This window comes from Bombus affinis, chromosome 4, assembly GCF_024516045.1.
Source record: "Bombus affinis isolate iyBomAffi1 chromosome 4, iyBomAffi1.2, whole genome shotgun sequence".
Classification (NCBI taxonomy): Eukaryota; Metazoa; Arthropoda; class Insecta; order Hymenoptera; family Apidae; genus Bombus; species Bombus affinis.
Genome location: NC_066347.1, coordinates 16,756,248 through 16,768,089, shown reverse-complemented (window position 1 = coordinate 16,768,089; position 11,842 = coordinate 16,756,248). Strand labels below are relative to the sequence as shown.

Below are 11,842 nucleotides of genomic sequence, written 5' to 3'. Positions count from 1 at the left end.
TCCTTAAAAATATTATAGAGAAAGTAGATCGGATAATTGAAGGAAGATCGGGGGAGAATTTAAACAATTTTGGAGGATTTCGTAACAATAAATTAAAATTTTCTAGTCTAGAAAATCAAAGCATCGATTTAATTATAAAATAATACGAATCTTTATATTGGCAAGGTAAGCTGGATACGTGCATTTTCAGGAATTTTTTAATTGCAAGTTTTTAAACGATTCTTAATAATTATATGACAAATTCACGTAATAACCATATTGTTTCTAGTATCATTCAATTAGGACTAAATGACTGTTATCACTATTAATTGTAGAGCATGATCTTTGCTACTATATCAATTACCATGTGTACAATCGGTAAGACAATAAAACCGAATATAAATATTAGACATATATAAACGCTGAATAATTCTGTCGTGAATATTAAACATCGAGTCACCGTCTGCTGGAAATCTTTGCTGTTGCTTATGCTAATCACTTTGTCCAGAACGAATCGCAATAAGTATAGGAATACCTAAAAAGTACCATTTATATAACATGTAGATGTTAAGCACTAGATCTTTATATAAATATTTATACATTAAAATTTTAAACAATATATATATATGTAGCGTTAACAATTTTCCAATGCTATATTTTTTTATTTAAAAAAAATTTCGTTTTTGTAAGTTTTAAAATTAAGAGACATTCAATTTTGCAGCGCTTAGAAGAAATCCTTGTATAATTGACATAATTATCAGGTTAAAAATATGAAAAATTTTGCTCTTACAACAAATACACTATTTGGAAATCCATCAAGATTAATAAAACTACATACTGCCCAAAACAATTATGATATCGCATACAAGTAAAATACCGAAGATATCTAGTACGTTAATTATTTTTACAATGTCTACAATAAATAGAAATGTTAAAATATCAAATACCTTGCCGAACAAAATAGAAGGATGCTTTAATTATTTTGAACAGTGAAATCTCTCAAACTATATCAAGTAATTTAATATGAAAAATCGATTATCATTAAACAATACCTCGACAACAGGTATAACGTTCAGTATGACATACAACAATGCAAGGAAAGATCGACCTGTTGCTTGACCCATCGTATTAATAAGAGCCCAAAAAGAATATTCTGTTCGTGGTACGCCACAAGATTCCTGATATCTGACCAAGTATTCGCGGAAATTATACAAGAAATTGTTCTTCGTATAATCTTTTAGGGAATCTTTGTTATGCAGATCGCGTAACAAGTTCGTTGTAATGTCATCTCCTTCGGAAGGAAAATAGATTTAATATCTAATACATCGAGATATTCGTCCAATTAAGTATAATTTTCTTTCTTAAATGCGTTTTTAATTTTAATTCGCGCCTAGGCGTTACAATAAATTTACCTGAAGTAAAACTACGTCGATACCAACGTTTCGATCGATCAAGATCAGAAACACTGTAAGGATTTTTCCATTTCCATTCGGTAATCGGAGGATCCTGTACGATACATTTCAAAGATTTCTTTCCAAGCTCATCGTCACATTTCCAATCGCCTGATCTCCGAGTTAAATCGTTTCCATCTGTTTTCGACTTGAATTTTTCTTTGAAATGCGAACAAAGATCACACGGCGTTGGACACTCCGTGTATAATTTCTTCGTTTCATATTTGTCCCCTTCGAGGTACTAGTGAAACGTTACGATATGTATTAATCAACGTATAATTTACAAATTTTTTCCCCCTTTAGGTAATTGATATAGACTGAAGTATATAAAAGGAGAAAAAGAAAAGATTGTAAGGACTAGAGAAAAATTTGTAAATACAAGTGAAAGAACGTTTATCGTATTTGAACTATTCTATTTCTCGTTTACTTGTTGATTATGAAAAAGACATTTATTTTCCAGATGCCACTTCCCATTATAATCAGACTTTGGTACAAAATCGAAACTGTTCTGATTCTGTGAATCGTTCATATTGAAAAAGCAGGATGCACGATTGTTCACGGCTTGATCGCTTTCGGTACACATAATCGTGATTTCCGTTTGGATACGGTGTACGATTCAACGTCAGTTACAATTTGTCCTTCGTCGGTCGTAACGGCGGCGAAAATATCAGTTAATTTTCATTTTAATTTATCCTCAAGGGGAGATGTTGCCGTTCAAAATGAAATTGCGTGAAATTATCCGCCGCATCTAACGTCACTTGACAACGTATTATTACAATGCGAGATTCATTTAAATTCGACTATTTTCGCTTTCGTGCGTACAGATTTCTTATGTTCCTAAATTGATGCGAAAATAAATGGCGCATGAATTATTCGATAGAACTTTTTATTTGTATATTATCACGTGACTAATAATAAGACAGCCGACAACGTGGAGCAGTTTTTTGAGAAAGCCGCTGATTACAAACGTTTATACAAATTCATTTCCCGTGTGTTCTATATAATTTGTATAGAATTTATATATATATAACTCGTATATGTATATATATAAATTAGATACTTTACGTACAATGATAAAACGTGATGTAAAAGGAAATGGAAAGCGGAAAGTTACATACAAACTCGAAAGAAAAAAGGATTTAGCGTTCATGATTCTGCGTTATTCTTTATCTTCTTCGTTACTCTTTTACAATATATAAAATGTCTTGTGTACAATGTGACGATAAACGTCAAAGGGGGTGTTCCTCGGCTTTTTCTTGCAATATTGAATATCAACTATAGGATCTACTAAATCTACGATACGTATATTTCTACAAATTTTGACCGATCATTCTCGGTTCATTTTCACATACATCACAGTTGCGCATCTCACTATTATTTTTAAGCTGTATGCACTGTATCATGCTGTATCTCACGAATAAAATTAAAATTAACGAGATAAATTGTAATAGTTCTGTAAAAGCTGATTCGGAAATGAAATGGAAATTCTTTTCCATTGAATCAATGCAGGGAAATATAAATTATCAAAACAACTCGGCAAGACTGATCAATCAAGTACGTTAATCTGCATTAACGAGTTAAATAACACGGAAACGTAAGAAAGTTTCAAAGCACGTTATCGCAAAGATTTTGTATTACTTTTTGTACAGCAATTCCAGTTTCCGCTTGCATAAGGAGGAAACACATTGGAGGACGATTGATTGCGAGGTATTCTCGGTATCAGGAGATGATTTTAGCATTTCTTTTTTATTTTCTTTCACTTTACGAAAGCAGAGGTTTTTAGCATTTCCACGTGTTTGCATAAAATCCGAATAAATATTTCTATATAGCGGGACGAAAGGAGAGAATCTTAAACTCCGAATTATAGTTCAATATACTCTGAAAGACAGGGGAGGGGGGGATCGAAGCTTTTTTTTATGCCCATTTATAACATGCCGAAACCTTTTGAATAATTAATCGCTTTCAACAGTCGATCCTGCAATTTCTCTATTGTACTGTAATCTGGCAACAACAATACGTTATAACACGTGTGGGCTATTGGCAATCTAAAATATAAAACGTTACATTAGTTGTACAATTAGAAGTTATTGTGTAATGTTGCAAAATAGGAATGCAACTTTATTTAAAAATTTCACCTGTCAGAATCTGGACCATGTCTTGCAATCACCATCTTTAATCTTGATAAACCACCAACTGGAACTCTGTCGCTTCCAGTAGTAAATTGTAGAAGTCTTCGTTGACTTTCTGGTGGTAACGAATGTGCAACACGCCAGAAGTTACGTACTGCTTTGCTATCAACAGTATAACCACCTTCGTATTCCGTAGCGGCTTCCAATTCCGCAAAATCAAAAACTTTGCTGCCGCAAACAAGCTGTAAATGAGACATTAATTACAAATAATTATTGATACGATAAAAATATCTAAATCCTAAATAAATTAAATATACTTGTTCAATTTCCTCAGGTCTAAAAAGTAATGCAAGTGGACTTTCATCCGTGACCATTTGGAATCCACGTCTGAATGCTTTGAATTGTCTTTCGACAGATTTATTAAGTAAAAAGTCCGCATAAAGATCTACGAATTCCTTTTTGTTTTCTTGCGTCACAAATATCTCGTCACCATTCTGTTTCAGGTCATGGAAAGATATTGACCCGAAAACATCTCTATGAAATAGTATACATTATATTGGTTATCGTTTATTAGATACGGATTATTCAATAATTATTAATCTATTTACAGCTTACTTGTGAGCCACTCTAAAAGTTTGCATAAATGTTTCTGGCATATCATTTCCAGTATAATCTATCAATTCCTTCAATGTTCGATATAATGTAGGACTCCAGTCTTCTAAATCGGCAAAGCATCCTTTTCTACCAAGCAATTTTCGATAAACTACCATAGAGAAACGTACATCTAGTATTACATTATTGTATATTGCTAGGCCAAGAACAACGCCTATTAGCGTGAAATGTGCGTCACTTTCAAACGATGTTGGATTAAACCATGTCATTTGTGTATCTTCCTATAATAATTTGAGATATATATATAAGTAATTTTCTCAATTAAAAAAATTTTCTGACATTTTAATTAATGGAGATCGCTAAATTACTTGAGTCGTGAACATTCCATAATCAGGATTAAAAATTTCTTCTACAATCAATTGAAAGAATTCTTTAGAGACTCCACCCTCATCAACTCCTTGTTCACCTTCAAATTCAACGACTAATTGCTTCTTAAGATCAGATGGATTTTCCACTGCGACCATTTCCAATTCGACTAACGCATCATCTATTAAACGATCTCTCCTCACCTATTTTAAGTAATTATTAATAAGAGTTAGAAGAACAAATGAAACGTGTACAAACCTTTAGTCTTAAATAAGGATTAGTAGGCTGTCCAACAACAGTCTGTAGAAAACTCATTCGGCGTTCACTGTACATTCTAATACGATTATCATAATACAAGCCCAGTGTCTTTGTAGCGGGAGTGAGGATAAAAGCATAATTCATAAAACTAAATTTCATGGGTTCTTCACTCTTATAGTATGCAAAATCTTTGTCCATTTCTATCGCATCACTAAGTGGTTCATTGTAAAAGTCAGTGAAAGGTATAAATGGTTTTCGTGCATCTAGTGCAGTAATTCCTAATTCCTTCGCTAATGGGTCCTGTAAGCGATTATCATTATTATTAAAATATTAATAATATTTTTGTACGACATATTCATAAAATAATTTGATACTTCATAATAATTTTCATAATTTCACCTGAGGAATTTGCGACAGAGATCTCCCAGATTTGTCGTTACTCGTAGATTCACCATCCTCATCTATATTTAAATCAGGTTCATCTAGTTCACCAGCTAGCATACTTGCATAGTATAAAATTTTCATAACTTTCGTGGGAGCAGTAATAGTGTCCGCATCTTGAACGCAATAATCTCGCGTAAAAGATCCACCTATAACCTGTAGAAATGAAAACTCTTATAGATAAAAAATATTTTGCTATCAAAGCTTTTAATGATTTCAATTGTACTAAATAGTTATACCTTAACAGTTATTAATTCTTGCAGAGCTTGTAAAATACTTGGGAGTCGAGATTTACAATGTTTAGCCCACACACGTGCTAGTTTAGCTTGTGCCACAATAGGGAAACAGCTCAGTGCTTTACAAAGCATATGAAGAGCAAGTTCCAAATATTCACTGTTTCCAAGCATAGGAATTTCAAATACAATTAAGAATACGTTTAACAAGCTATCCATATTATCCCATGGCATAATACGAAATACTCTCAAATCTAGTTCAATATTATCTGCCAAAGTGACTAGTGCATTAACTAAAGCGGATTTGAACACTTCTCCTAAATACCAGAAAAGATTTAAGAAACTATGTATTCGTAAGCTTTATTTAAGATGTTTATTTTACAAAACACTTTTTTACCTGGTAAGGACCAAAGAGCAGCAAATGCTCTTCGCACAGCTGGTAAATCAATGCTAGTATCATCATTGTTAGGAACTGTAGATGATGGTTCACTGCTGTCTTCTTCTTTGTCTTCTCCTTGAATAGATCGAATTGCTTCTTTATCCATATCACCAGGTGGCCTTAATAGGCTATCTGAAGCTCTATTAAGAAGTGCAGCCAGAGGAGAGTCATTTTTTACGGTTTTTTGGAAACTAAGGCTTAATGCTTTTGCACATGAAAATATCTCTCCCAATGTACGAATTAATAATGAATAAGATCCCTCCGATTTGCATCTTTCTATTATATCCAATAGTTTTGCTTCTGTAAGATATGGATCTTGCTTTCCTGTTGAAAAAATAATTGAATATTTTTATCAAAACATTTATAAATAATTTGCTACTATATGTAATTGTAAAAATGCATTATAACATATATTTAACTATGTATAGTATTTTAAGTTAGAAATAAATAACAAGAAGTAAGAATCAAATACAATATTTATTAACATATACATAGCAACTGCACATGAATTTGATAAACAGTTTTTATTAAAAATTTTGTAAAATAGTCATATTAAAAATTATTATTGACTTTCAAAAACACGTTTTGTGTACCTCTTTCTTTCAATGCATCTGAGATACAAATTAAGTATTAATAATTTTGTAATAAATTGAGAATAACACTTTTTATGGAACTTTTTCTTGCAGGAAAGTTTTTTTGGAGAATAATTACGTTTACGTCTCTTATTCGTTCTATATGTTGATGATGTTTTTGTTCTTTTATATTTTTTTGGTTTAATAATCGAATTGTTATTATAATTTGGAATATGAATTTTATACCTATCTAATATTCTCTGAAAAATTTCTTCATCTGATATTGATTTATTTGGAATGGAATTACAATTGTAATCTGTTTTGAAAAATTGATATGAATGACTATCTCTATCCATTGATAGGATAGGAAGTAAAACAGGTGATTTCTCTTTTAAAACTGATTGCTCACAAACCTCCATATTATTCAGTGATTTGCTTTTGAAAGGAATTTGAGCACTTTTATCTGTTAAAGCTTGAGATGGAGATATTAAGTCATTTGTATCAACAGAAATGTCCTTCTTTACTGGAGATGTAAGAATGTCAGTAGCTGAAGGAGCAGGGTTTATGTTGGAATTTGATGCAGTACCTTCATCCGAACATGTCGGATTCACACTTTTAACAGGTAAACTCTTAGCTAAAGATGCTGGTCCAGGTTCTAAAGTTGTCCGAGCTACTTTACTAGGTTGTGTTCCATCGCAAAGTCTTGCTTCTTGGGAAAATAATTGAATAGCTTGTGCAGCAGCTTGATTTGGAGTCAGATTTGTTACCTGTTCAAAATATAAATTTTATTAGCAACAAAATACTTCCGATAAAAATAAATGTTAACATAGGTTTTAAGTTATGCACTTTTCCACTTGATGCGCAGTTTTGATTATCACAATCAGGATTGCCACATCCATCAGTTAATTGATAAAAATATCGCTCGATCAACTTCTTGGCAACTGCACGCTTCATGTCGCTGCAAGGGCTCTTTGCTTCTCCCCTAATAATGTAATAACAGAAGGTAGGGATTACAATATATGTATTGTAACAGATATTCTAAAACAAAATTAAAAGAAAAATTAGTATTATGTAACAAACGTAAGTTAAACAATTCAATATCTTTTATAATATGAAAATATCTTAACATTTTATGATACATAAAGGATAATTCAATCAAGACTAATTAATATTTGTGTGTTTCCGTATTTTGCAATGAATTATAAGAGTTTAAACATAATCATAACCTACAAAGTATATGCATGTGATTTTCTAGCAGGTTATATTACATTTACATATATATTTAAAGAATTTTGAACTTCTAGTATTTAGCAATAGAATTGCGTAAAACTTCCCTTCCGTATTAAACATAAAAATAAAAATTTCGTTATAAAAGCCCGGACATCAAATCGAGCACAGTAACGATATAAATAAAAGAAGCGAATTTAATTAAATTAGAAATGTTTTCCGATACTTGTAATTCATTTAATTAAGAACACATGCTTGTGACATGTTACCAATGATTCGCGGTGTTGCCAATTAAAGAATGACAGTTCAGAAAAAAGATCAACTTCTCAATGTCGGGAAGCGAATGGAGTCGTTGCACCAAAACAAAGCACGTTAAAAATAGTCTAGCCTCGTAGATTCGTACGATATTATGTTTCGCGATATATGCAAATAGTGTGTCGTACTCGAAGAACCAGTAATAAAAGATAGGGGTAAACAATGACGAAGAAAGTTCTAGATAAGTGGTATAAAATATCAATATACACCTGGAAGCGTGATCTTCCCCAGGGTCTTCTTGGCCCCTGTTGCTCATAGACCGTGAATCTTCAAAATTTTGTCTCCCTCTCTGTCGGTCGTAATAAGAAATCTCACCACGACCGTCTCTTCCGTTTGTTTCGGAGTATCGTCGAATCACTTATACACTACCACTAAATTTAGTTGGACACTTTCTTATCGACGGTTTTCACCACAATGTTTGAGTTACCAAGTTAATACGTTTTTACAACGTATTACGTATTTGCAGTACACACTTTAGAATAGAATAGAGAAAGAAAGACGAAGTACATAGATAGAAAAGTATTGGAAAGGGAGAGGGAGAGGAAAAGAGAGAGAAATAGAACGTAGTATGGTTTTGAGCTGGAGGTATATTTGTCTCTAACTTGAAACGAATGTTTGATCGAGGTTAAGTGAACACTGCGAACGTGAGTACACAACCGTTACAATGTTCGTTGATCGCGCGACTCGTCGATCTCGTTGCTACACGAATTTTTCAAGTCAATGTTACAACACCGAGAGAGAGGAAAAAAAATTATTTTACGATTCCTTCTTGACTGCTGTCTACTGTTCTACACGGCCACGATCAGCTGCGATTATCGAGATTCTCGATTAATCGAGCACAGCGATGTTTCTCGATTTATCGATAACTCGACCAAATGTGACCTAGATCACGCATCAAGATCGTTTTAATGCTTTTGATATTAATTTTTAGTGAGTATTAATATTGATTTTTATAATAATGCATTGATGATATCAATAAGATATATTTAATAGAATTTATACATACATTAATATTAATGATCGATCATGGTCGTATTAATATACATACATACATATGCGTAAAAGCAGGAAATGCATACATATGTACATGTAAATGTTTTTTTCGTATAGAAATGATCACGCATATTTTTGTCTTATACTTTTTAATTACCTAGTGTGACGTTCCATTCCTTATTTTTATTATAATTTAATTTACCTATAAATTCTATACTTAATAGTCGCTTTTGAGTATTGTCTCAATACTGATTTGTTATTGTTATCTATAAATTACGAAACTCCATCTTGAATATTGTAAAAGAACACAAGAGTCGATTAAAAAGTGAGTGGTGAATTTGAAGGTCTGATATTTTACGCAACAAAATTTAAATTGCGTTTATATATTAATACCAAAACATTGGAATGTTTTACTTAACTTCGGTTCAGCTCCATCTAGTACATATCGTACATATATATGTATATATACATATACAGCAGTTTCATGTTTTGTCGATAAAGTTTCCTCATTTAAAATTCCTCTTTATATCGAATAAAAGATACGAGACAATCTAATCCATGAATTCGTCAGAGAAAACTTATTAAGAATATTTCATTCTTTTCTTCCGATGCTGAATTCCATTTACCTTTTTCTTAAAAAGATAATAGAATTTTTAATGAACTAAATTACACATACCGTCAGCGAGATTTCTCACAGAGAAATAAAGGAGGACGTTCTTTTTATATTTAAGAACATTATGTTATAAAGTATAGTGGAAAAATCTGGAAATTGAATGGAAAATTTTCTTTGTCGTCTTCATTTGCTTTTGTAATCGGGTATAATGAACATTCTTATCATATATTTAGATACCAAAAGGAATGAGAATGGATATAGCTTCTTTTCAAAGTGAGCACTAAAACATAACGATCTACGCATTAATTTAGATTACTCTAAATTTAATTGATTGGTAACGTTGATTATGTTAACTATTAATTTTTGAGTGTATCCAACCTACGATATTTTATTCCAAAATATGTATAAACGTATAAATTTATATAATATTATTACATTTAGTTTTAGCTGCTTCTTTATTACGAAAAAGTTTAGCAATATTCATTAATAAATAAAAAAAAAAAAAGGAATTAAGGATACTTAGAAAACTTCGTGTTATTTAAAAGCACGAAGTATGGAATAAAAATGTGGTGGAAGATCCTACATATTTAACGGTGAAGTTTCTCAAAGAGAATATCGATTTCATGCTAAATCTAGCATGCATTATCACGGACGGCGCCGAGTATAATTCCTTGGCCGATTTCGTGACAATGAGTAAACGAGGAGCAAACCTGGGTTGGAGAAGTTGGAAGTCAGCGGAGTCTTTCGACAATTTTCAACGGGTTCGGGGCGAATATAAAAGGGAAATTGAGCTTTCGGGACGAAACGAGGGTCTAAGGCGAACAGGAAACCATTAGTTCACAGGAAAAAGGGTGAAATTATTGATGTCAAATGGTGCCACTTGGCCAGACATGCGAATAATGCCGCTTCTCCGCTCACGCCTTTATACATATACGCAAACTGCGTTTCGTTCCAACCAGGGACCATAATTGTTGCAATCAAAATTAAGAAAGATATAGTATAACAATTCATATCTTATGATTTTAAGTAATTCTGATAAGAAATAACCATTACAAATGATTTCTTCATTTTTTGTTTCATGTATATGTATATATGTAAATATCGTAATACGTAACGATCAGTAATTTGTGCGGAAAATGTGCATGGTTCATCCAACATAGCGTTCATTTTCACATTTAGTAGCATCTTAAGAATACTTAATGCGTATGTGACTTTTCTGTGGATACCCGCGAGCGGGACGATCGCGATGCGCGTATGAAATTTGTATAAACATTATTTATGTGCTATTATTTATTAATTATTTATGGAGGCGAAGGATTGGAGGAAACATTAATCCTGTTTACTTGGAAATTTCATGAAACGGTTTCCGTTATGCTGTTATGGATTTTAATGACTAAGTAGTTATAATGTTTAATGTAGGATTTTTCTTACAGAACGTCGTGCAGAATGGTTTACGCCTTCAAATGTCATAATCTTCTTCTTTACGATTTGTACGAGGTAAGCGGCTGCCCACGTATCATTAGATTTGAGGATCCCTGTGCACCCCGTTGCTTAGGCTGACCTAATTTCGTTCATGTAAGGAGGTTTGCCCGCATACAGGGATCTTTCGACCGATTTTTAATTGTCAATAACTAAAATACAAAGCCGAAAATGCAATTTTTTTATTCTTGATTTTTGTCTTATTTCGACATCAAGAATCACCGCTTAAATTTTCAAACACCTGTATTCGAACACTCTGTTTATTTATTATATTTATTATTACAGCATTTGCGGTCTAATTAATTAGGTCTTAGGAATATTAAATCATATTAAACCATATTAAGGAATATTAAAGCATATTATTACAGCATTTGCGGTCTAACTAATTAGGTCTTAGGAATATTAAATCTCGTATTATAACTAGAACAGTTTGATACTACAAAAATAAAATATAAAATATGTATGCCAATACTTTTTGAACTAACTGTACTGCTGATGGTATAAATTTCTTTTTATACCATATTTTTACACTTTGATAGTAAAAGATTTTTTTTGTACTACTTTCAACCATCGTCAATTTCTGTTAACATTACTGATAATAAATAATACCTAGAGGAAACACATTAAAATTGGATTCCTACGCTCGAAGTGCAATTATAATGACCATATCAATTACTAGTAGTGTTAATAAAAATTGACAATGATGGAAAGTAATAAGAAAAAGTTTTCGCCCGT

General features: G+C 32.0%; 2 protein-coding genes and 1 long non-coding RNA gene across 4 annotated transcripts; 1 reads left to right on the top strand and 2 right to left on the bottom strand.

The window, feature by feature from the left end:
- Positions 1–183: 183 nt before the first annotated feature.
- Positions 184–1,959, bottom strand: LOC126915394 (uncharacterized). The gene is made up of 4 exons (XM_050720017.1): positions 1,858–1,959; positions 1,392–1,671; positions 1,032–1,288; positions 184–514 (listed from the first exon to the last, which is right to left on the bottom strand). The coding sequence occupies exons 1-4, from the start codon at positions 1,957–1,959 to the stop codon at positions 305–307; spliced, it is 849 nt and encodes a 282-aa protein (XP_050575974.1). The 3' UTR covers positions 184–304.
- Positions 1,823–8,826, bottom strand: LOC126915498 (ubiquitin-protein ligase E3A). 2 transcript variants are annotated; one of them, XM_050720207.1, is made up of 12 exons: positions 8,232–8,826; positions 7,327–7,518; positions 7,067–7,247; positions 5,867–6,232; positions 5,476–5,786; positions 5,195–5,392; positions 4,796–5,095; positions 4,540–4,740; positions 4,175–4,452; positions 3,877–4,093; positions 3,566–3,801; positions 1,823–3,475 (listed from the first exon to the last, which is right to left on the bottom strand). In XM_050720207.1, exons 2-12 carry the CDS (start codon positions 7,432–7,434, stop codon positions 3,355–3,357), a joined length of 2,517 nt encoding a protein of 838 aa, XP_050576164.1. In that variant the 5' UTR covers positions 7,435–7,518; positions 8,232–8,826; the 3' UTR covers positions 1,823–3,354. The 2 variants fall into 2 exon arrangements, with proteins under 2 accessions (XP_050576164.1, XP_050576163.1); XM_050720206.1 differs by having other exon boundaries at positions 7,327–7,462.
- LOC126915527 (uncharacterized) lies at positions 8,815–11,292 on the top strand. Its single transcript, XR_007710226.1, has 2 exons — positions 8,815–8,952; positions 10,265–11,292. It is a non-coding gene; the product is annotated as an uncharacterized LOC126915527 (long non-coding RNA).
- The last annotated feature ends 550 nt before the right edge of the window (positions 11,293–11,842 follow it).

Excerpts from the sequence above, each read along its gene's own strand:
- LOC126915498 (XM_050720206.1), bottom strand. The coding sequence starts at position 8,278 with ATGAGCAACAGGGGCCAAGAAGACCCTGGGGAAGATCACGCTTCCAG. Across the intron at positions 5,393-5,475 it reads AAGAATTAATAACTGTTAAG|GTTATAGGTGGATCTTTTAC; the intron begins GTATAACTATTT and ends TCATTTCTACAG. Across the intron at positions 5,096-5,194 it reads CTCTGTCGCAAATTCCTCAG|GACCCATTAGCGAAGGAATT; the intron begins GTGAAATTATGA and ends AATCGCTTACAG.
- LOC126915394 (XM_050720017.1), bottom strand. The coding sequence starts at position 1,959 with ATGAACGATTCACAGAATCAGAACAGTTTCGATTTTGTACCAAAGTCT. Across the intron at positions 1,289-1,391 it reads TCGACGTAGTTTTACTTCAG|TCTATTTTCCTTCCGAAGGA; the intron begins GTAAATTTATTG and ends TTAGATATTAAA. Across the intron at positions 515-1,031 it reads ACGTTATACCTGTTGTCGAG|GTATTCCTATACTTATTGCG; the intron begins GTATTGTTTAAT and ends GGTACTTTTTAG.